Genomic DNA, 24,574 nt, shown 5'->3' with positions numbered 1-24,574 from the left:
TGGGATTTCTGTCATGGATCCGCTTTGCTCATAGGTGACAGGTTCAACCATGGAAATTAATTTGATGTTGAATCAACTTATGGTTCTGTTGCTAACCAGGCTGATAACGGTTTTTCTTCAGAGAGCTTAGGCAGGACTGGTACTCTTGCCATACCAGAGGAGCATCAAGAACCATAGCCTAACTAAATTTTAAACAAAGATAAGTCCACAGAAAGTGATGGGACCCTGTTCAATATTAGAATTTAGCAGTTATCTTATGCAATATCAAAAGATCTATGTGCAGTTTGGGAATCCCTCTTTGTAAAGAATTGATCCACATTAAGTTTTTCTATTACAGATACTATATTATTAGACTTCACTATTTTAGGTTCTTTTCTGGCTTTTACAACAAAGCTGTATAAACAGACTTCACACTAATAGCATTCAATTGCTTTGCATGTGCATGTGCATTGGTTAATGCACGAATGATTCAAACAATTAAGACACAGAGGTGCTGATTAGTTTCCATTATTTCAGAATTCAGGAAAATCTACTGAATAAAGCAATGATTCTCAACTGGACTCATGCAGTTTGAAATCATGCAGTCTGTCTTCTGAACTAAAGCAAGCATGTAAAGCTTACTTTTCAACATTCCTTTGATCAGGGAGTTTACAATACACCTACAAAAAAGGCATCACATTTATACTTTTGGACTATCAATACGAAATTAATGCTTTTTAAAGCGTATTTTTAGAATACAAGAACAGTTACTTTATGGGCAGCTATATAACCACATTGTTTATAAGCAATTCTCCCAAATGATGAATGACAACTGAGAAAATTTATTTCATTCCTCAAAAATCAGCTAAGCATTCAACCATTCAGTTCAGACAGCACCAATAGTTTCCCCAAAGAAAAGTGGTGAGGCATGAATATACAGTGTCTGTTATTTATTTGGCCGGTGCAGAAGGATTTCCTTGGAGAAATCCAATTAGTTTTGTCATTTTTTATTGCCATATGGATCTATTTCCAACAACAAAAGAAATACTTTGGTTTTCAGAATTACATATATGCACAAAATGGAAAAATGTATAAAATAGTATGTTTATTACAGGAATAAGACGGTTCTGAATTTCTAATTAAAGGAGTTTAATTATGATTCAAGATAAACTGAACACTGCTTTTCAATCAGTGCTTTTCACTGTAATGCAACAACAGTTTTATTTAATACTATCTTTTAAATTTTAGAAGCTAAACAGAAGCACCTGTAAATAATTAGCTGACCCATATTCAGAATGAATCCTGAATTTCTCCGGCTAATTTTAAGGAGACAAACATCTTTAATGAGTAGGACATATTTTAGCACAATCTCATAAAGTTATTGAAATGTGAGGGTAATTTTTCCAGAAAACACCTAAAAGTCTACCAGAGCACAAGCCTCAAAACTGATATTAATGGTCACTTTTACTGGTCTTAACAGCTGGACAAAGGACTGAACTGACATAGAAGGTCAAGTAGGAGGTCCTGTGAAAGTAGTCCAAGACACGTTGCCATGACATATTTCAGATATGTAACTCAAAAGACATCAACTGCAAAACTCTACAGTTATGAAACCATGATTTTAAAATTGTGCTGAATTGTATTTTCAAATTCTACCTTTAACATGTTTTCATAAAGAAGAGATGAAATTCAGTGGCTGACAATCATTAAAAATAATTTTTTTATTACTACAGCTATTGCATCAAGTTCACAAGCTTTTGCTATCAAGGCAGATCCATTATATAAAGTTGTTGGTCTACTTAATTACATCTTACATATACATATTCTAATTCATAAATTTTGCAAGTTTTGTTTAAAAGTTGCAAGACATTACTAATTTGTTAATTAATAAACAAATGCTAAGATACACTTTGTGAATCTAAATGATAGCTCTCACGGCTCGTTCAAAATACTTGTTCCAAAACACTTCAACAATCCAGATACCTGCAATAAGTTTAATTGCAGAGGAATAGCAAATTAAACAATATCTACCTTCTCCATAAACACTGTGTCTCTAACTACCAACAATGAAGGTGTTAGAGCAGTCGCACACCAAGATTGGCTTCTTTTCAGATGAAGGACACATGATCTGTAAGGAGATTCTCCTGGAGAAGGCTCATTCTGTGTAGCAGACCAAGTTGCAGAAGTCAATGATGGCATAGGATCCAGAAGGGCAAGGAGAAACAGACGCAAATATGGATTCTTATTTCCAAAAATTCTATTTAATATTTGCAAAACCCAGCTCTCAAGAAAAATTTCTTTACTTCAGCCAAGTCCAGAAAAGGTGATTTGCTGACATTCAAATATTGACTTTTGCAATTTGTAGGCAATCAGCTGGGAGAAAGCTGGATGTGCATCAAACTTTATAGAGAGCTGACCTGGCAGCCAGGGAACAACAAATTTCTGCATCTGTAGGTTACTGTAATTAGTGAAGAGCATTCTGTGAAATCTCCCAGGACACAAAATTAGAACTGATTCACATTCACACAAAATAAGAGGAATTTCATGTGGACAATTTGAAAGTTAACTTTCAGTTGTTAGCAGATTTTTCAGGGTGGAAAATAAGCAGACTACAGATGGGGAAAACATTGGAGCTGGCTCAGCAGGGTTAATTCTGGCATGATGCTGCACTACTAGTCAGCTGCAGTGCCTCAGCACCACACTCCAGGGACCAGAGTAATTGTGCATGGAGCTGGCAGGGAGTCAGGAGCTTTGTTAGCTCCTGATCAGCATTAGCCATTCTAAATAAAGCTCAGCTCTATACAGACAAATGTAGGTGATTCCACATGGTCCTCATCAGTACCCTGGAGTTTTCTTCCATGTGGAGTATGCTATTTCCCCAATAATAAAGATAATGGAAAGTGACTACAAGCAGAAGAAAGATTTTGTCCAAAGACGTGACACTCCAGTTTCAGGCCTTCTGTACACACTTCCTTTCCCCCAGGACACACACAAGTAAAGGGGTAGGTTAAACAAATTAACCTGTAGAAGAAAGTAGACCCTTTGCATTGTCACAGGTGCACAAATAAAAACCCACAATAAAATAAAAAATAAAAAATAAAATAAAATAAAATTTGGTGTGCTTGTTACTATAGAGGGAAAGTGTTTCATTATTATGAGAAGAGTTTTAACCATTACTGAGCATTCCAGAAGTTTATAGTCTACACAAGGGAACATTCCACATTTCCACAAGGGACACAGAACCACCCCACAGAAATTAAGACAAACTAGATAAACGATTCACTAGAAAAACATTCTGTGACAAGGTAAAAAGGGAAAAGTAAAAATAAAAGGGGGACCAGATTAAGACCTTGCCACAACTAAATACAGGACTAAAATCCACCAGATTGCTAGATCATATACTAAAATCTTCTAGAATAAATCTGAAATGGACTATAATCAAAGTAAATTAGTATCAGCAGGGGAAAACTACACTACTTACCAGCTCTGAAGAGCACCTCTATGAGCTCTAAAAGGTCACCATATTGTTAGATTGTACCAGAAAGTTTGTACTATATTTGAAATGAAAATTACAGAGCCCATTTTGTGGTCTGAAGGTCTACATTTTTCTCATAATATCAGGAGATTTTCAGAGTGAAGTGTGAACATATTTTTTTTCCAACATTATAGAGATACAGAAACTTTTGATGTTGAAGAAAATTTTGAGAAAATTTCTAGGGGCAGATTATAAACCAAGCTTTGCCATACTGAGTTTCCAAACCTTTAGATTAAAAAGACAATGTTAATAGATCAGGCAGGAAGCAAAGAAGAAAAAGCAAGGCAGGATTTTTTCTTAACTCTATTAATTATTTGTAGCCAGAACTATATTATATGAATAATGTAATCTTTCAGATATTGATCACTATCATACATTTTTGATCCAATCCACAATCAGCTGAAAGCAATGGAAAATGTCTTTAATTATGAATTTAAATATGCCTGAAAAACAGACTCTTATTTCTTTCTTTATTCATCTAGAGTCATAACAAATCTTCTGTCTTCACATAGAATCAGACATAGAACTCGCCCTATAGCAACGCACAGTGAAAGCATAAAAGACAAGAGTAGCTAGGACAAACTGTGCTTACCACATCTATACAGCACAAGCACAACAAATGACTCGAGGTTTCAGAGCAGGGCCTCTGAGCTTGCTCTGCTGAAATCAGTTTCGGAGTAGGTGAACAATATGGGCATAACTGAGTGTTCATGAGAAATAAGCTTCTTTAAGAATGTCAGCAGCACCACTACCCACAGTCATAAAATTACACCACAGCCAGCCCACCATTTTTAGCATATTTATATACACACATTAATGATGGGAGTCTATACAATTGTCAAGCTCAAATGTATCATTGTAGCTAATTATTTTAAGTGTTGCTAGGAAGAAGTTATTGCTACACAGCTTCAACAATTATTCAAAATCTTTTCCGAAAGCCATACAAAAGTTGAATCTCACATTTTACTTACACTACCAAGGTGCACTGAGTTATGTCAAGTATAGAAAGAGAAGGAGGTTGCTATATGGTCTAGTTAGAGCAAGAAGCGGAATTGTGACTCCAGCAAAAGATGCACAAAGTACTTTTGTCATCTGATTTTCCACAAAGCATTTTTACTTTAACAGTAAACTACTGAAAACAAATTTCTTCACAATGATGCCTCTGTGCTTCATAGGACTTGCAGGTACAATTCCCACTCTCCTGTATGAGCCATCATCCTCAGCTAACTCAGTGATAGGAGCCATCTACTTGCTCCAGAAATACTTTTCCAGAAGAAAATAGAAACAGTAGAGCAATTACCAAGCTGCAACTGTATCTGGAAAAACTCATTAAAGGCCTTAGTCCCTCAGAAACTCAATCTGATCAATGAAACCAAAAGTTATCAGCAGTGACGAACAACAAAGACTGAAGCCCAGCGTATTTCACAGAAAGGAAATTTAGAGAAACAACTTCTTTTCTAGAAGAATCATCTCATTAGTTCTGGAATAAAAATTGATGCAATCCATTCCCACTTCCAAATTGATGTAGATGACTTTGCACTATGACCTTACCAAAAAGGTATGCAACTTCTACATTAGTTATTTGCCAAAGTGGAAATAATATCTAAAAAAGATAAAGATCAAAAACCATTCTGAAATAACAACACTACTTAAAATTGAACAGGGTTAGGAAGTTAGTCAAAGGTAGGGAAATCTACTAATTTTGTCAAGTGCTTAACAAGTTTTACTAAATTCTTCAGAATTGAAAAGTTGGAAAATATTTCTGCGTTAAGTTACTGCTGTAATTACTACTGCTGAGCAATAATATTTTATGTATGAGAAGCCAATAATTTTTCTACTAGGAGTAAATTAAAAGTAACTGAATCCCTCTAGTCAGTTCTCTAGCATTCCCTAGAGAAATGAAATCACATTTGTTACAGAAAAAAAAAAAAAAAGAGAGAATAAAATATCATTATATTTGGAAAGTCATCAGCAATGAAAATCAACTATTTTTTCTCTAAACCGTTTCTTGTATATTCCAATTCATACCTGATACCAAAAATTACCATTTATATTCTTGTGAAATCCTATGGCATATGTCTAACTATTCTGCTTATGTATTACAGAACAATGCTGTTTTAAGAGGAAGTAAAATTTAGAAATCTATAGAGACAACCGTAAAAGTAATTTGGGTTACTGAATCCACTTGAACAATGGTACACAACATATAATAGGCATACAGAAATCCATAAACCTTTCATACCCATGAGAGTGAGAAAGACACCTGGAACACTATGCACCATCATTAATGCATTAATTTGGACCTGGGATACAGGCAGGTGCTGAAGATAAGGCCAACAGTCAAATTCTCCAAGATACATTATGTGAATTCACCTATCTGAGGCATAGAAAATTTGAACCAAATATCATTTTACTTATACCTAAAGAACTGTCTGTACTGAAATGAAAATCCCACAATGCCATCGAAATGAAATTCAAGCAAGAAAAGAAGCTATCAGGCTTTTTCAGCATCTGAATTCTCTTTGTCTAAAAAGAAATTAAAATTATTTTTAGAAGTTTTCTATATTTATGCAACTCAGACTTAAAAGACATCAACAGAAGCTACAGAAATTACATTCCTGCAGCTACAGTGAAAAAAAGTCTTAGGCATTGAACATATGCCTAAGCATTGGATGAACTGGGAATTGAACAGATGTTATTCTTATAAAGGTAGAACAAAACCAGAAAAATGTACATAGAAATGATCTCAAAAAGATTGCCTTCTAATGGTCTCTTGTTGTATCTATTTACTCATCTAGCTAGTATCCTCAAAATTATTCCAAATACCACAAAGGTCAAAGGCAAGGGCAGCTTGGTGCTTCAGGAGCAGCATTGCTGTAGATGTGGGTGACAGACTAGGACCCCTGCCCAGTTCTTCATTTCCAAACTAGAAAACACAGCAATGCACGCTTACTGGCTCAGTCTATTTTGTACATTACATCAAAGCTTCTATAACTGCCAAATTGCAGAACACAGCCACAAGTGCTCCGTGATTAAGCCTGAATATATTGATTTCCTCATTCTATTATGAATATCTATGGCAAATACTTTGGCTTATCTATTACATAAGCTTAATAATCAACCCATAAAGTTTAACTTTTGTACTTTTTCTCCTGTCACTGCCTGTATTTCACATTCTAAGAAATGCAAACACACAGCATCATATTCTATACTCTTCTTCATCCCACTTATTTCATGAGGGCTAAAGAGATTATGAATGACTTATTATTCTACTCATCCCACAATTCAATAACATCCCTACATCAACTTGTGTCTCCTGTGGGTTTGACACCGTTGTCCTTAGAAAGAAAGTGAATTATCCTAAAATAAGGAATACAGGCTCCATCAGCAACTTTCCCATGTGACTTTTTTTGCTAATACACTGGGAAGACCAGAAGCGGAAAAAAAAAAAAAAAAAAGAGAGAGAAGAGAACAGTGAAGATCTGAAGTAACTGAAAACCAGCTGGATTACTAAGGTAGCTTGAGATCTGTAAGACAAAAAAGAATTTGGTGTAATGAAAAAGGAAGATGCTTTGGATTTAGAGAAATTATGGAAAAAATGTAACTAAATATTTTATTAAACAAAGTAAACCACAGATTCTAATGTAAGAAATACCCAAAACCTACATCATCTCAGCTCTGCCAAAAAGATGATTTGTTGTTCATCCTGCTTCCAACTGGCAGCATTTTTAAATCTTGGGAATTAGTTTCATTGATGTTTATTTCCATAAACAAACAGGCAAGTTACTACAAGATAAAACAGGAGATGAGCCTGCAGCACATCAGCTACTTCGACACGTGCTTATGTGCACATACTTACATAGTTGTACCCCACAGTAAACACACATAAGCCATCACTAACACTAATAGCATGAACACAAGAACATAGCTAACAAATTTACACCCAGATCTTTGCAGTCTTCCTTTTATGCATCCATATATTAAAGTTTTTCAAAATCAAGCTAGCACCTTTCCAATTCCCTTGAAAAACATACAGAACCTCATCTGTATTATTTTAAGACAACAGAGAAAAAGAAACTGTGCACATCAACAACCGATACTCAATTTACAATTATCTCCAAAATTAGATTAGATAATACCAATGTTAATATCTCAATCAATACACAATTAAATACTCAGGAACTTTTCCCACTAGATACCACTGTACCACACTTCTTACAGTTGGTAGAAACTTCTGACTGAACATAGGGGTTATCAGAAAATTAGTTCCTTGAATAAAAAAAGTTTTGTGCTGGCACCTGTGATCAGAGGATGCCAAATCATGGATCTGTTTCTCATAGAAGCTTTGTGGTGAAGCTACCCTCTCTACTGCAGCACTAAGGTTCTACTTGAAGATCTGGAAACACAGCACCTTGAAGCCCTGAGCTCAAAGTCACAGAAGAAAATTTAAAAGCCTTAAGACTACCAGAGTAAATTGAAGCTCTCAAGACTTCTCAGCTTCACAGAACTGCCTGCTTAGTGTCAAGGAGCTTGGAAGACCTTCTGCCAGCCAGCAGCTCTCAGGGCTCAGTAGCTGCTTGCAGTAAAAAGGCCACCTCCAAGTGGGGTCTATTTTCACACCCTAGACAGGGAGCTTAGCAAAATCTGAGAATACAGAACAGAACTGGATGTAAGTATATTATGAAAAAGAAAAATGTCATCCTCAGAACTAGAAATCCCAAGCTGAAAGCTCCTGCAGTACTGATTACAAAGTGAAAAGCACATACATCATGCAGAAATCAACTAAGATGCTGCACTTGTGTTTGATCTATGTCAGTTACATGATAAGGTTTGCTAGCACAGCTGTCATTCCAGAGTATCCTTCAACTGATTATCTCACACAAACATAAAATATGGTTAAATGACTCACTAATATGTAATGCTAAGAGAATATCATCCATACTCCTAAATCAAATATAGTGGTGTTTTGGGCCGTGTCCTGCTTTGTTCCATGCTCCTGCTAGCAGGACTTGATAATCAGAGGGCATACCTGTAACTGGTAAATCTGTCATGCTGCTCTTAAACAGGCCTTTGTGAAAAGGCAGAATCACTGTAACTATCAATCTGTCCTTTCTCAATCAGATGCAGAAAAAATTAAAATTTGGTGTTGCAAGGAAAGCTGTTTAATCAGTGAGATGTGTTTTGGAAGCAAGTGCCACAGCTGACCTTGCTCCTACATTCATTCACCTTAGAGAATTTCTTTGCTACATTTCAGGAGCACCAAGAAACCCAGGCTCAAATAGTTACTGAAATAACTAGTTCTAAACTTGCATTTATTATTTTTATAGACAAAGAAATGACTATGAGTTTATTTCACCTTTAAGAGATCTCATAGTGGAGTCTCAAGCACACCTTTGAAGAAGATGCTCCACATTTTTAGCATACAAGCCAGATGCCCCTGCACCCTCAGAAAGATTATCAAGAATTTCTATAACATCAACCAGTACCTTTCCATTACTTTTAAGAGGCAATAGTTAGCCAAATTTCAACATTAGTGTCTTATTACAGTTATGTAAATTAAGTCAATTTGTCCTTCCTTCAATTAAACATGTTAATTTCCCAGGGGACTCAACACCATTTTCTTCAGTTGTCACATATGTCATCATCACACTGTACGCTGTAGCCTTAAAAAGAATTAATCAGGTATCTGGTCCTACAGATCTCAGTAAACTTCATGTAACTCAACTCACTGAAATTCAAAGGCATACTCAAATGAGAAAGTTTCTCAGATCCCTACATACACAACAAAACCTTGGTGTTCCACAGTGACAATAAATGCCAGAAAACAACTCTCTCGCAACCAGAGAGCAGAATTAGAACTCTCAATGCAAAAGGCACTTAGCTCGTAAATTATTAGACTTTTACATGACCATCTTTACCTCCTCCCACTTAATAATGTTCAGTTATATTTGCCTGAAAATTAGATTATAATAGAAGTATATCTATAGAGGCAGTCACAAGTTATTAATAGACTGCTAAATCTATATGAAACCTAAGCCATATATCTTAGTTTACCATTATTGAGATTTATTCATTAATTTGATTTTGTAAAATGTATTTAACAATTTGCCTGATTTCTTCAGCAGAAGAAACCATACATATGTCAAAACCTTTAAAACAAAAATAAAAATAAAATTTACATGAATTTTTGCAGATTTGCTGAATTTAAAGCACAAATCTGATTAAAAAAACATAAGAATCACCGTGTAGTTCATAGTGATAGCTACTGTCCTTACTGACAAAAGCCACTACCAAATACTTCAAAGGGAGGTCACGGCAATGTACCAGGTCTGGAAAATTACAGAAAATTGTCCATATATTTTATTTAGCCACATTAGTTGATGACTAGCTGATGCCCAGAAGAATTCAACTGTCTCATTCCTGTTGTTTTTTTTTTTAAAGTATTGTCCTTGTCACAAGATTACCTTTTATTCGGGCTCTTCTTGTTTGTCTCTGTATAAAAATGAACAAGTTGTTTCTCCCAGGTTATTCAATTCTTTCCACACCACCCTAATCGCTTCTGCTGCCCTTTCTCTTGGCCATATCTATTTCTGCCCTCTCGATCTTGTAAGTAAAGTTACTTGAACCTGATTTGAGGGGATTAAGTCTTATTCATTCATAGAAGGGAACAGCATTCTAAAACAGTTTCTGTTCTTTTCTGACGTTATCTGCACATCTTTTAATTCTTTGCATTTTGACCACTCAGGCTTAGTGACGATTACTCAACATACCATCACCAGAACATATGGGTTTTCCTCCCAAATAATCACAGTTTATTTAGAATATGCATGGTTAGCTGAAATTATTCCTTCTCTTGTGCATTTGTCAACAGCAAGCTTCAGCTTTATTAGGTCCAGTACAAAAGGACTACATAAAGACAATCTAGACTGAAAATGAGACTTGTTGTAAATAAAAGAAATCATATCTTGTTACTCTTTTCACAGCTACTGCTCCTGAAGATACCCAAAAGTCTTCTCAAACTCACAATACTGTTGCTGTTGTAACTAATACATGAAGTACAACAAAGTTCCCAAAATCATTAACATTCAGTGACGTTATCTCTGTATAACAACCCTACTTTCACAGTCAAATTGAATCCTGTTCTTAACTTGTTCAAGAGCACCTTGTTCACAAACACCTTTGCTACAGAAGCCTTTGAAATACTGATCACTGATCTGTTGCCCCTGCTTCCAGTGGGAAAGAACATTATGAAACTAAATTAATCCATAGACTGCTAGTCTGACAAAGTAGTCTAAATGGTTGAGTTGTTGTGTTTTTTTTTTTAATAAGAAGGCTTTTTTTCTTACAATTTTAAACACATTCTGATAAGCCACTGACAGGTAATTCAGAATCTGGCATTTCAATATGATATGTCCTTATAAAGTGCTTTTCATTCAGCATTCTTAAAGCTTTCATATGCATTCACAAATTAACCTTTTGAACACCGGGAATTATCTGCATTTATAGAGGAGAAATCCAAGTAAGAAGGTGGTAAGAGTTTTTGCCAAGTGTGACTCAGCAAAGCAGTGAGAGTCCAAAGCACCAAGCCCTGATATAGCCATTCTTAATCACAATGTATCACTTTCAGACCTTTCTCTACAGAGTTAACAGATATTTTTTTCAGATTTCCAGCAAAACATAATGCTTAATAGAGCAGCATAATTGTTACACTTACTACAGCCTGTATAATTGTAAAAAAAACCAAGGCAAACTTGAAAAATAATACAGCCTGGTGATACGTATTGCTGGACTCAAACAGGTTACATATGTGGCACACATATCAGCTTTTGAATACAAGGTGCTTCTTTATAAGAGATTACACTTAAGCAATAGAACAAATTAAGAGTTTTCTTATCAAGCAAACATTACTTTCCTCAATGTATATCTTGATGTGCATTTCCACTGTTACAAAACTGTCTGAAAACTGCAACAATTGCATTGTGCTTTAAGATCTTTTTCCTAATAATACAATTATAATTTATGTTTTGTGTAGCTCATATTGATAAGTGACAAGTTTTTCTGCAGGACATTTATTTCATTGTTTACATTATTCCTGTAAAATATAAATTGACAAAAACATATAGAAAAAAGTTGAACCAAACTATTTTTTTTTGCTTTAAAAGCAGAGACCTAACTAAAGACTCTTAAAAAATTATGCTCTACAACGACAAATGCACATACTAAACTGCTTTTACCTTCAGATATTGACCTAAAAGCCACTAAGAAATTTTTAATGAAAATAACCCTACTCGCACCAAACACAGTGCTTTCAATTGACATGGATGCACTTTAAATATGGATGCTTTCATTTTGAGACTACCACACCACAACCAGGCACCTCTAGGCAGGTTACTGAGCTCAGTTCACCTATATCAACCAAAAGTTAAAAAAAAATTTTTTTAGTTGCATATTATTGAAGCCTTCCTGCTAATGCAGTTATCAAAAGAACAGGTAACCTTTCAGCATGCATAAAAAATAGGATTTAGCATTGTACAAACAAGACCATATTTAGATTAGCTATATTTAGATTAACCAATGGGAATATTGTTATTAGCTCAATCTATTCAGCTCTGACAGGACATTGCAGAAAAGAAAAACAATATTCACTACATGCACAGGGAGGGAAGAGTGGAACAGCTCACTTTTAAAAGGGAAAATAATACAACAGAGAAATTCAATTAAATTGAAAGACAGAAAATAAAAATTAATAAAGTTACATTTTCCATGAAATTAATCTGTGGAATTCATTGGAACACAAATGTATCACAGCCAAAAAGAGTTACTAGGAATAAATGAGGGACTTGATATTTAGCAAGAACTGAGTAAGATATGAGATAAGCATAAGATAAGCATGTACCAAAAAAAAAAAAATAGCGCCAAAACAAAAACAAAAAACTACCAACCTATGTTTAGGGTTAAGTGGACACTATTTTCAGCAGACTCATATCTGCCTATTAAAATGGAATTTCTTGCATCATCTTCTAAGGTTTCAGGTCTTGTGATCCCATGATCAAGTTGAAATCCTGCTAAATGACATCTCTGTTGATCTCAAGGAAGTACTGCTTGGAAGGGCAGTATGTAGAAGATTCTGTGAGAGCCCTCAAAAAGAGCAGAGCATTTCTACCTTCTGTAATACTGAATCAAGTCATATACTTCCAGTATTTATGCAATATTCTTGGGTTTTTGTGTTTTCCCATCCATATTCTGTTGTTTCTTACCTTGTATTCGATATAAGGTATTCTGCTAGTACATTGGGAACCTGCTCCACTAAATAGGATTTCCAGAGCTACATGCAGACAAATGACAACATCAAGTTAGGTATTTCAAAGGAAAGTAAAACAACGCTATTTTTTAAACAGATATCATTGCAAAGTAATTCTCTCAGATCAAAAAACATGAACTGCAATGAAATATGACATATGAAAAAGCTGAAACATCTTAGTACAGCATATCTTCTACTATTATTCAGTTACTTTGCACCTAATCTGCGTCTCTGCAATCTTTAATCACGAAAAATAAGTAAAACCAACACTTGAAACTTTCACTTATATGATGGAATTTTTAAGAACCAAATAATTTGCAATATATAATGACCTGACTAGCATTTAAAATTAACTATTTTGAATGGATTAGAAGGGAGTATGCAAAACAAATACATATAATAATAACATGGAAATAATTTAGCAGAACATCCAGCAACAGGGAGGCAGGAATAGGACAAGAGTAATAGGCAAATGCAAAAAAAAATATATAGGGGGGTGTGTGTGTACAGAATCAAAGAACAGAATCATAGAATGGTTTAAACTGGAAGGGACCCGAGGGATTTCTCTGGTCCAATCTCTGCTCAGGCCAAGCCTAATGCTAAATCAAAGTACTTGGGGTCTTGGTCACTCAAGTCCCAAATCTCCAAGTATGGTTATCTCACAACTGTTCTAAGTGCCTGTTCCAGCGTTTAACCACCAACGCTGGGAGGAATATTTTCCTTAGATTTAACTGGAACTTCCCCTACTATGTAAGAAGTGTGTCACCTCTCATCCTTTCACTGACCACGTCTGAGAAGAGCCTCACTCCATCTTCTCTATGTGACTACCCATTAAGTATAGTTCCCCCTTAGCCTCCTCTTCTCCAAGAAAAATAAACCGTACTCTTGCAGCCTCTTCTCACACACAAAATATGCATCAATGCAAATATTTAAATTCTGCAACTTTAAAGCACTGCAAGTGTTAGCAGAGTTAGTCAGCAGGAAATGACATGGTACCTCAGAACTCAAGCTAAACTACATCCAAATAAAACAAGAAAACTCCAGGGAATCTGCTAACTATACAATTTACTCTTATTAAAGATAAAAGAGCAAACAGAATGGTCACATAACGAAGCACTTGCATCAAAATAACCACATAATCTAAGTATATGCCCTTCACTAATGAGTACAGAGTGGGGAAAAAATAGCATTTTAAATATGTTCAAGAACTCATTGTGAATTCAAGGATTATTCAGAGACCTTTCAGAAGGAATGTCAGCCCTTAATAGAAAACAGGATCTTGTGAAGAATTAATCAGGATGCTCACATAAAGGTGATTTAGCAGTTAGATTAAAGGATGTCCTGTCCAGTGAAACCTGAAATAACCTGGCCAATGAAATTTTGTACCACTTACTCTGAAGTATTATACCATTGAGTCAAGAAACAATAATCCTTCTTTGGGTAGTGGTTTGCTAACCCTGGATTTCTGCATTCAGCATTAAATGGCACGTTATCAGAAATGTATTGAGAACAGAAATAAATTCAAATAAAAAGAAACAAAAACCCAACACTGGATAAAAAATAGAAGCAGGGGGCACAGAATGAAAAACTGAATCACTGCATTACAGTCTACTAATGTTAAAGTACCATGATCAAAACCAAGAATAAATTCACCTGACAAAAGTACAAAAAAAAGGAGAGAATGGAACAAAAACATAATCAGGCAGAAATTCAGGAGAGGGAAAAAAAATAATAATTCTAAGAACAAAATTTAAAAAACAAACTACTGTCCATCCGTATTAGTTTTTATAATATCAGATCCTTCCTTGACTTTTTTAAACTCAGATGACACCTTTCTAAAATTCCTTTTTAAAGAAGCTGTCCATAATTACATTTTTAAAATATTTTCCGCTATGGGTGTGGAAAGATAGCCACTAGAGGGAACACAACAAATCCTCCCGAAGACCAAAGAGATCATTTTGCTACTAAAATAATTTCAATACTAACTCAAAAACGCTATTACATCACAGTGGCTGCGACATCACTCTCAGAAGCGGAACACCCCATATATAGCTATATAGCTAATCAGACTATATAGAACTGCTGCAAAATCAGAATGCTAGTTTAATATGCTGGTACATTACTTGTTTTCTAGTTCTGATTACTGACACAATCTATAAAATAACTAAAAGTATATTAAAAAGCACCAAAGTAAAAGAATCAGGGAAAATTATCCACCAAATGAGGGAAGAAAAAAAAATAAAAAACAAAACAAACAAAAAACAAGAGATGAAACTAAAACAAATGAAGCATGTATGCTAGTATTTAAAAATACATTAATAAATTAATGTTTCTTCACATGATAGTCTTTTAATGAAATTAGCACTAGCATGGAACCAAATAAACATCATGCAATTTAATGCAATTAACTAAGCTCAGATTCTGTATTTTTAAGCAAATGACTGAGTCTATCATGAAATTTTTTATTTCCTATTTAGTAGCTTATATCTGTAAAATTATTTCATAAGCCACTACATAAAACTTTCCTGATCAAGAAAAGCAACTGTGTTGGATTACATACGTCCTTAGAAGTAACATAGTAGTCATTAAACTAGTCGTTAGAAATAGAGGTTAAATTTTGCCCGTCAAAGTAAAATATCAGTAAAAATTAAGGGAATATGAAGTTTAGAGAACTTTAATATCTGTCACTGAGTTCATTTCAATTTATTTCATCAAATTCTCTCAGTGTAGAACTGAGAACTGGCCAGTTTCAAATTCCTTCAGAAGGGCAGTTGAATTCACTATAATTTTTGTACTGTTTCTTTGGAATATATGTTATCTCTTTGCTCAGAATAAAGTTTAAGACACTTCAACACATCAATTTTATGTCTTCTTTACACAGACTAGAAATGTAGTAAAGAAATGGGAAAAAAATTCACAACCATGAAAAGAAATGGTGTTAGATTAGAGCAATGTCCCATAATGTGAAACCAGACAATCCATAAGAAAAACAAACCTGAAGTTTGCAAAACAAAGCATATTCAAACCATAAGTATTGTGAGATATATACACATGCATAATTCATGCGATGGATATAGTAAGAGGACCTGCAATTCCTGTCGTTAAATAAGTAATGAGTTACAAAAGCAATTATAACATAAGATCATAGGGCTTAAGTCCAAGTTAAATACTTCACTTGGAGATACTTCTAAAAAGTATCTCATGCGTTTGTGTTGTCAGTTTTATTCTTTGCCACTTTTCCCATGCCAGCACCAGCATCATCAAGTGCCTCAAAACCAGTTAAAGTAAAAAGTTCAGCAACAAAATTTGCGGGCAATCTCCAACTTTGGTTCATAGCAACCCTTCTACATGATCAACATCGCTGTGCCCAGTTGACTTGTAGGCAAGCTTAGAACATTTTTCCTTCTTTCCACACCTCAACGAATCTGAGCAGAATCAGCAAAACGATGCCTGCATTACAAGAAGTAACATGAAAGTAAATCTATTCTTTTAGGGAAGTGGGGTTCCCAAAAAATTCCAGCTCCATCACAAATTCAAAAAATGCCAATTTACCCTCCATAATCTGGGTATTTAAGCATAATAATTCCTGTTATTTTTTCCCCTTTTAGTATTCCCCTCTGCAAGTCCAGCAGTTCAATAAAAATCTCAGCAATAAATTGATAAGCCTCTGTCTAAATATATCCCAATGATCCCCTAATTTAGCCCACAGTTTTCTCATAACCCTTAAGGGATACGAGAAAAAAAAATCCTTATAGATATTTGGAAAGCCTTACAGTTATTTATTCTCATTGAATTGGAAAACATTACTGTTTTTACCTTTCTTTGTAGAAGTTTAAGCCAAGTTAAGTTTAGGCATCTGAACAGAACATGAGAATTAATGCAGTTGTACAATATTTATTCACTGGCTATTTTGACAAAATGAGAAAAGCTTCAACTTCAGACATAATTGTGTTTATATTACCCCTTTAAATAACCTGCCTGCTCTCTAGTTAATTAAAGTTACATTTCAAAAACATATTAACTTTTCATAGTTAACTGGCACCCATACTTCAACTGCTGCCATGATAGCTAGAAGTGGCATTCATTTGATTCGCTTGTAAGTGTCATAACTCAGTATTTTATAAAAAGAAACAAAATGTATGACACTGTAAGCCTCCCCTTATTAGTTAATAAAAGGCATAAGTGCTATGAAAATATTGCCTATCGCTTTTATTAGAAAAACAATTAAATCCAGTTCCCCAGGCACAACACTTCACAGGAGGTATGATGCCAGCAAGTGTTACATTTTACAAAGTCTTTAAAAGGGTCATTAATCTTTCAGTCATGGATCTCAGACACTTAAGTCTAACAGCAACAAGCAGAAGCAAACACACAGCGCTCTCTGTCTTTGTAGTGATAGAAACATAGTAAACTCTTAAGAGGACAACAGCTAAAATTAGCCAGAGAAATCTATTTAATCCACTTTCATCTCTCCGATTTTACAGAATCTTATTAGTGTAAATATTTTCACTTTCATTGTTCAGCTGAATCAACTGGTACATTTCAAGGCAAGCACAGAACTCTGTGCATAGTGCTCCTACTTTACGACGACTTTTATACTCACCTACACATTTACTCTTCAGTAAACCATAGCATCCCTTTCATCTATTCAACAGTATAATTTCAGTATTATTGACCAGGGAACAGCAATAAAAACCTAAAAAGCAGACTGCATTTACTTGAATTCATTTGCTTCTATGTAAAACCCACTTAAACCCAAAAGCACTATCCAAAGAAATGGTGGCCAATCCATATAGCCTTTTGTACACTGCTGTCACAGAAAGTAACCCGTAGCGTCACATACATATGCAGGAAACAAGCCTCTTTGTCCCTCTGCCTGCTTTTCCTTATCAGAAAATATGGGAGATTAAGTTTTTGTGAATTTCTCAACATGATATCAAAGATTTTCATCCTTAATACTAGAGAGGGAAAAAAATTACAATCTTTACGTAAAAATAATTAAATTAGATTGTATTATTACATTAAATCCCAAAATGACTGAGCACCTTAGAAAGATACGGCTTACTGCCTCTCCATATTTTAGATCATTATCCCTACTCTGAGCATTTATGACCTTTCAGAATTCAAATCAATCCAAGAAGCATCTGAAACGTGGGAGCAAGCACACCTAACCTATGAAAATGACTCCTGGAAACACAGTTTAATGATTAGTATTCAATACAATACAGCATCCACTTCCAAGTATTATCCTTTTCACCTTAAAATAAATCAATACTAAATAAATTGCGAGGACTGGGCGGTGGGGATAGCTCTAGTGCGGAGATCAACCTGGAAGGCGCTGGCCGAGCTCAGCCCCATCCTCATTCACCTCTAACCGAGCCCCTCACACACCGCCGGTCCCTTCCGTGCCCGGGAGTGGCGGCTCTCCCCTCGGCAGGGCTCTGAGCCGGTCGCTCGCACCACCGGCACCCGCTTTACGCGTCCACCGGCACGAAGCGCCGCCGGCCCCTCAGAAAGCCCGGGGTAGAAGCCGATGCCGCCCGCGGCGGACGTTAACGGCACCAACGGACGCCGCGCGAGGAGCCGGCGTGAGGGAGCGGCCGCGCGCGCTGGGAGGGTGGGGTGGGTGAGGGGACGCCGCCCGCCAGGGTAACGGCGACCGACCGCCGCGCGCCGCCCGGGGCGGACGGGCCAGCAAACGGGCACCGGAGCGGCCGGGTGAGGAGCGAGGGAGAGCGGGCAGAGACGCCTGCAGGCGGGGCAGGGTGGGGTGAGGTGAGGCTGCCGGAGGACAGGAGGGAGCCCGCCGCAGACCCAGCGGGGACACCCAAGGGCAGGGACGGGCACAAGGACGCAAGGCGGGAGAGGGGCGCTGAGGCGGCGGCAGCCCGTGAGGGGCGCTGAGGCGGGGGCTCTCGGCGTTACTCTTACCTGGCAGAAGGTGCCGGTGACCCCTGCGGGGCAGACGCAGGTGTAGGCGGCCGGAGGCTGAGGCAGGAGCAGCTGGAGGCGGCGGGGCGCGGCGGGGCCCCGGGCCGGCACCGGCGAGCAGGTGCCGTTGTTGCGGCAGGGCTGGCTGAGGCAGGGGTCCCGGCCGGGGGGCGCGGTGGTGGCCGGCGCGGGAAGGCAGGCGCGGCGCTGGGCCAGGGCGAACAGCAGCAGCAGGAGGAGCGGGGAGGCTCGGGGCATGGCGGCGGGGCGTGCGGGTGCCGCTCCGCTGCGGGCACCGGCGGGGAGGGAAGGAAGGAGGGGATGGAGGCAGCGGCCGCCCGGCTGCTCCCTACCCCCGTTCCCCAGGCAACGGGCGGGCGGGGACTGGGCGGGGAGGAGCCGGCTGCCGCGCCGCCGTCGCCGCCGCCCGGCAGAGGGCAGCCGCCCGCCCCAGCCCCGGCTCCGTGGAGGCGGCGGCCGGCGCTGGACGGCGCGGCCCGGCGTAGGTTCTGGAGGGCAGCGACGCCGCCGTTATTTCGTCCCTAGAGCCAAGGCTGACCTCAGATCGGAGCGTTCCGCCCCGGGCGGGGGAACGGCGGCCGGGCTGCGCCGAGCTGCTCGGGCACGGGGACCGGCGCTGGGCACCGAGCATCCTGGTTTAAAGCAGGAGCGGTGCATTCATAAACTGCACACCGAGCATCGTTCATCTGTCGGTGCCTCCAGTCGGCCTGGGGGATGCGAATGCCAATGCAATAGTGCTCAGGGTTGATTGCTGCCCCCGGTCAAACACCCTGAAAGACAAACTCCTTGGTCAGAACTCGCTGTCTGCTTCTTACTGCTGCACAACTGTAATCTACTGCTAAATACTTTAAAGTTCTATTAAGACCAAAGTAGAGGCAGATGAAAAGCATAAAAACGAATCCCAACATTTCTCATGTTGCAAAAGAAGCTGTGTGTTCAGTCAGCTGTGGTTATCTATGCCTGATTTTTAAAAATCCATTTATATTTTGCCAGTCTTTGGGGGATTTTTTTACTGCCTCTGATTACAACTAAGATACATGGTCGGTAGGTCAGTTAAGGCACAGCAGGAAGATCACCCACATTCTCTGACCTTCTATTCATTTGCTTCTGCAAAAGTGAAGTATTTAAATCCAACGACTGCTCACATCTCTATCATAGGGTTACAGGACTGATGGCAGCAGTGTGCTAACACTTTTTGCAAACCATTGCACTTAACATATGGCTGAAACCTGTATCACGATCACAAATTACTGGTGATGCTGATTGAACTCATCAGGGTTTCTAGCAGCCTGAACGTGATCCTAGATCCCTGCATCCAGGCTGAAGTGAACTGTCACTGCTCCTCCATCACCCCACCAGCCCGGTTTTCCCTCCCCGCCCTGGTAGCGGCCTGTTCAGCGCCACACCGGCTCCCTCTGCTGCCGCTGCTCCGGCTGCCTCCCGAGCTCTGGAATCACATCACCCCTTCCTCCAAACCGATCTCATTTACTTTCTCCTCCATCCCAGACAACAGTGGATTCTGATGTTTACTACAGCCCACAGGCACTTTAGTAATAAAAACAAAACAAAAAAAAAAATCTTATTTATATATATTTGAATTAAGTTGTTTGTTTATTTTACAGCTATCTTCTCCTTAAGATTACTTTTTCTGTCAGTATTTGTTCATCAGAGCCCTTCACATGTTGAGACAAAAAAGCCTGCTCTGCTTACCCGACTAATTCATCATCTTTTCTTTACTGATCCTTGTCAATTGCCCCATCTCAGGAAAATCCAGGAACTTGGATGATATTCTTACACTTTGAAAATAAAATGCTACTCACTGTTCTTTAAGTATGTTTTTTTCCAACCAATTTTGCAACTGTAAGAAACATTCTTATTAATTTGCTAAGATTGTTCATAAGAATGTCATAGAAAGCAATGTCAAAGGCCTTGCCCATGTCAAGTTATAATAACTGTTTCTTCGTTCTATTCCACTCACAAGATCTGTTGCCTGTTCTACAAGAAAATAATTTGGTTTGACATGATTTGTTCTTGATAAGTCCACAGGGCCTGCTACTTGTCTCCTTGTTATCTTCCAAGTGCTCTGAAGTAACTTGTATATATATCCCAGGTTGCTGTGACATTTGATGTTAAAGAAGCTGGGCTGTAATTCTCTCTGTCCTTCTTCTCAATAAAAATTTTTGTCCTTCCCCAGTCTCCTAGGGCTTCACCCTTCCATGCAGGTTGTCAAAGATAGTTGCTAATAACTAGTTTCAGCCAGATCTCTAAACATCTTATGGAACAAATCATCAGAACCAGACAATCTGAAAAGATGTTCTACTCTCTAACCTGACCCATCTTTCTTTTTGCTCAAACTCTTCTTCTGGCTGATGCTAACTGTGCTGACCAGATGACCGACCTCTGTGACAAACAGGATGCTTGAATAGACTGGTTATGTACCAGTCTACCAGTATCCCTATTTTTTAATTGTTCTTGTACCCCCCAAAGGGTTCAGTAATTTTGACCGAATTCTGGTCTGAGGCTTTTCAGTAGTAAGAAAAAATAGATGAGAATCGGAAAAGATGATTTGAAGATTGAAAGCTAGATCAGATAATTAATTCTACTGATGTAGAAGCAAGGAATTTGTAGAATTTTTAAAATAAGCTAGTCAACCAATGCAACCAACAGAGCAAGACATAACATGGTGTTCTGAGTCAGATTGGACATAACTATCACATGAGTTTCCTTAGCACTATACAGAATATATAAACAATGTTTGCATTATAATTGCCATTTTCATAAGGAAATATTTAACTGTACAACAGAAAATATTATGCTTACATCATTAGCTAGTGATTTTCCAAAATGCTGTATCTTTTTATGCATTTTAATGTCCCAATATGCATAGTTTAAATAATTTTATAGTCAGCTTTCCATAAATAAATTGCTAATCTTAGTATTCAATAAGGATTCGAGCTGTCTGCCTCATTTACATTTGCTAGAATTTGAATTGTATTACCAGTCTAATAGCTTATTAGCGTGGCTTAGCTAAGCTACATTACAGCTTAACTATTTATTTTGATGGAGAAGTACTCATCCTCTAGTGGCTTGAAGGAGATTTTACAAAATTTTTTTTTTTTATCTGTTCTGATTAAATATTTAGTGAGGAATAAAAATCTCTCTGATTTCCTAAGAGGAAGTTATATGCTCTGAATGTTCCTCATAACAACAATTATCCTTTTTCTAAATATTGATGAATCCTTTTAAAACCACCTACTATTAGTTACATCTTTCTTTACTAGTATAGGAGCTAAAATTTTGATGAGACAATTACTGTATTGAGCCTTTTCTGAAGCGTCTGTACTGTAATTATTTTCTGTTTCATGTTTTGGGTCAGGCTGCAATCATGTCTTTATGACACTGTTTTTCAGAATGCAGGACTGACATTTTCCTCATCTCTCCCGGAACTTGTGCCTGCTTTAAAGCATCTCAGGAGTTTCAGTTCCATTTTACCAAAAGCACTGGAGTTTTAATTTCTTTTGAGAAATTTCAGAAGGGTCCAACTCATGCAACTGGAGTCAGATTTCTAAAATTGCCCATCGTGTTCCCAATCCCATATCCAACAGATGCCAAAATTAAAGCTAAATCCTTTGAAAATCATTGCTGCAATCACTGAAAATATTACTGTTTGTTTAACATTGTGTTTCATAAAGCTTAAAATACATTTATTCAAAATGTTTTCTATATGTATTTAACTTTTTTTCCAAGAACATAGTTTCTATTCCAGCAAATTCTATTAATATAACTGTGTGAATAATACACGCCTCAATCTGTCAAAATATGGAAATACATGTTTAAACACATAAGCAGCCCATGGAATTCAGTTAAGAATACTCACCTCAGAAGTGGCATACTCAGGTGCTTCACATTGTAACTTATTCAGCTGACATTCAGGGGTTTGTGGGGCAGTTTTTGGATACAGGAAAAGGTTAGTTTAAGGACCTAAACAGAAACAAAATTTTTAAAAATATATTAGTTCACTGCTATAAGTGAATGAGAGAGAAATGTTGCTTTATTTTCATATGTGCCTGAATAATTCCTATTTTCCTTTTAACTTGACACAGACTAGCAAACACCCTGCTCCCTGACGTGTATGGTTTCATCTGCTTTCCTCCCTGGCTCTTGAATTCATATTTGTTTTATTTTTCTCCGCTGTATTAAGCTGTTTGAAGTTGAATGTTTTCTTCTTTTTGTTTGCTAACTTTGGTATAGGAAACTGGTGATAGTAATTCCGATTTGTTTACTGCTGTCAACAGTGAAAGTATATGTTGTTATTTAATGTCTGCTGTTCAGGGGATCTGCAGTACAAGTAGAGAGGTGTTGGTACAACTAGTATCAAGAGAGAGCTGCCAGCCCAGGTACAGAAACATTCTTCATTGTGGGAATTTGAGAACCATAAATTATGTTTTAAGATGAAATCCATAGAGCAGATGGATTGTGGAGCATGAAAATACTGTGCTGTGGAAATCCATGACACCATTTTTATCACTGGCAGACAGATAATTCAGGAGTGGCAGTATTTCCCACATCTTCACCTATTTGTTTAGCTCACAGGAACTTTTATCGTCCTGTACATTTTCTATGTTTTTAGAACAATGGACTGAAATTAATCCATACGTCTACACAGTATAGATGTTTCACAAACAAAAGTATTATCAGCTATTTAAGAAAGATCTTTCTCTAAAAGTTGCCAGAAAAATTGTCTCAGTAACTACTGCACCTTTCCCCAAAAAGCTGTACACAATTTGAAAATAGACAGTTTTGCAGCAAAGATGTGCTTTTAATACTCTTATGTTTTTTTTCACCATGCTATGTGACACTACAGCAAGTACTACTGTGCTTCTTGAAATGAGAAGCTCATCTTACAGAAAGACTGGTGTGGACCCACCTTTAAGCAAATAAAACTACATTGGGTAAAATCGTGCATATTTATACCAAGTTTAAATCAACTTCTAAGGAGCTTGTTTGAAAAGCCTCTCAGAAAGTAACAACACAAAAACAAATGTTGAAACTAACACAGCTGTAGCTGAGGGTGTTTAAATCCTATGATGTAGATACAATAAAATAATTAAGAAAGAATGTATAGGTTTTGCCATATAGTTTTCCGCTCTATCCTTAAGCCATGACTTAAGCTTTCAAATAATGACCAGATGAGACTACAATTACAGGAGAGATTAAAAAAAAAAAAATATAATGTATCATTCACACAGACAGTAATTTTTAGTCAAAGAAACAGAGCAAGTGCCAAGCATAGAATCTTAAATATTATGTCAGAATTATTTTAAATCTTTATCTTAGAATTTACATAGATGTTTTATTAATTCAATGACATGTTTAATATGACAGCTATCTGAACAAGTATGTGATCATGAGAACTTGAAGGAAGTATTATATCTGAAGATCTATTTTTATATCCAATAAGTAAATGATGTTTTATTTCTATGTATTTCAAGGTGCATATGGCAGAGGACATGTCTATGTCCTGGTTGACTGGAAAACCTTACATATCAGAAACTGTACAGAGGAGAAGAATAAATAAAATTTGCACAGATTTGCACAGACATTCTACCTGAAGGGGGCGGGGGGGGGGGAAGGCAAGTCATAAAGTAATCTAGTGAGATTTTTAAGGCTTAATGTTTCTCTTTGTTATTCTTCCTGAGCAGTAAACAAAAAGGTAATGCTTTTGTTTGATTTGTGGTCACAAGATGACCAGCACCTGGAATTCTCAAGGCAGCAGCCAGCAGTAAAAATATCCTAAATAGAGAACT

The 24,574-nt window shown here is 37.3% G+C and overlaps 1 protein-coding gene across 1 annotated transcript in view; it reads right to left on the bottom strand.

Annotated features, from left to right (window-relative positions):
• The window catches only part of DNER (delta/notch like EGF repeat containing), a 127,058-nt gene extending 108,054 nt beyond the window's left edge, over nucleotides 1–19,004 (bottom strand). The window contains exon 1 of the mRNA XM_074153686.1: nucleotides 18,747–19,004. Within this exon, the coding sequence (XP_074009787.1) occupies nucleotides 18,747–19,004 (258 nt within the window). The remainder of the gene's footprint in view (nucleotides 1–18,746) is intronic.
• Nucleotides 19,005–24,574: the final 5,570 nt, after the last annotated feature.

This window comes from Numenius arquata, chromosome 9 (genome assembly GCF_964106895.1).
Source record: "Numenius arquata chromosome 9, bNumArq3.hap1.1, whole genome shotgun sequence".
In the NCBI taxonomy this organism is placed as follows: Eukaryota; Metazoa; Chordata; class Aves; order Charadriiformes; family Scolopacidae; genus Numenius; species Numenius arquata.
Note: the sequence above shows the minus strand (reverse complement) of the source record. Positions and strands in the feature narration are given on the sequence as shown.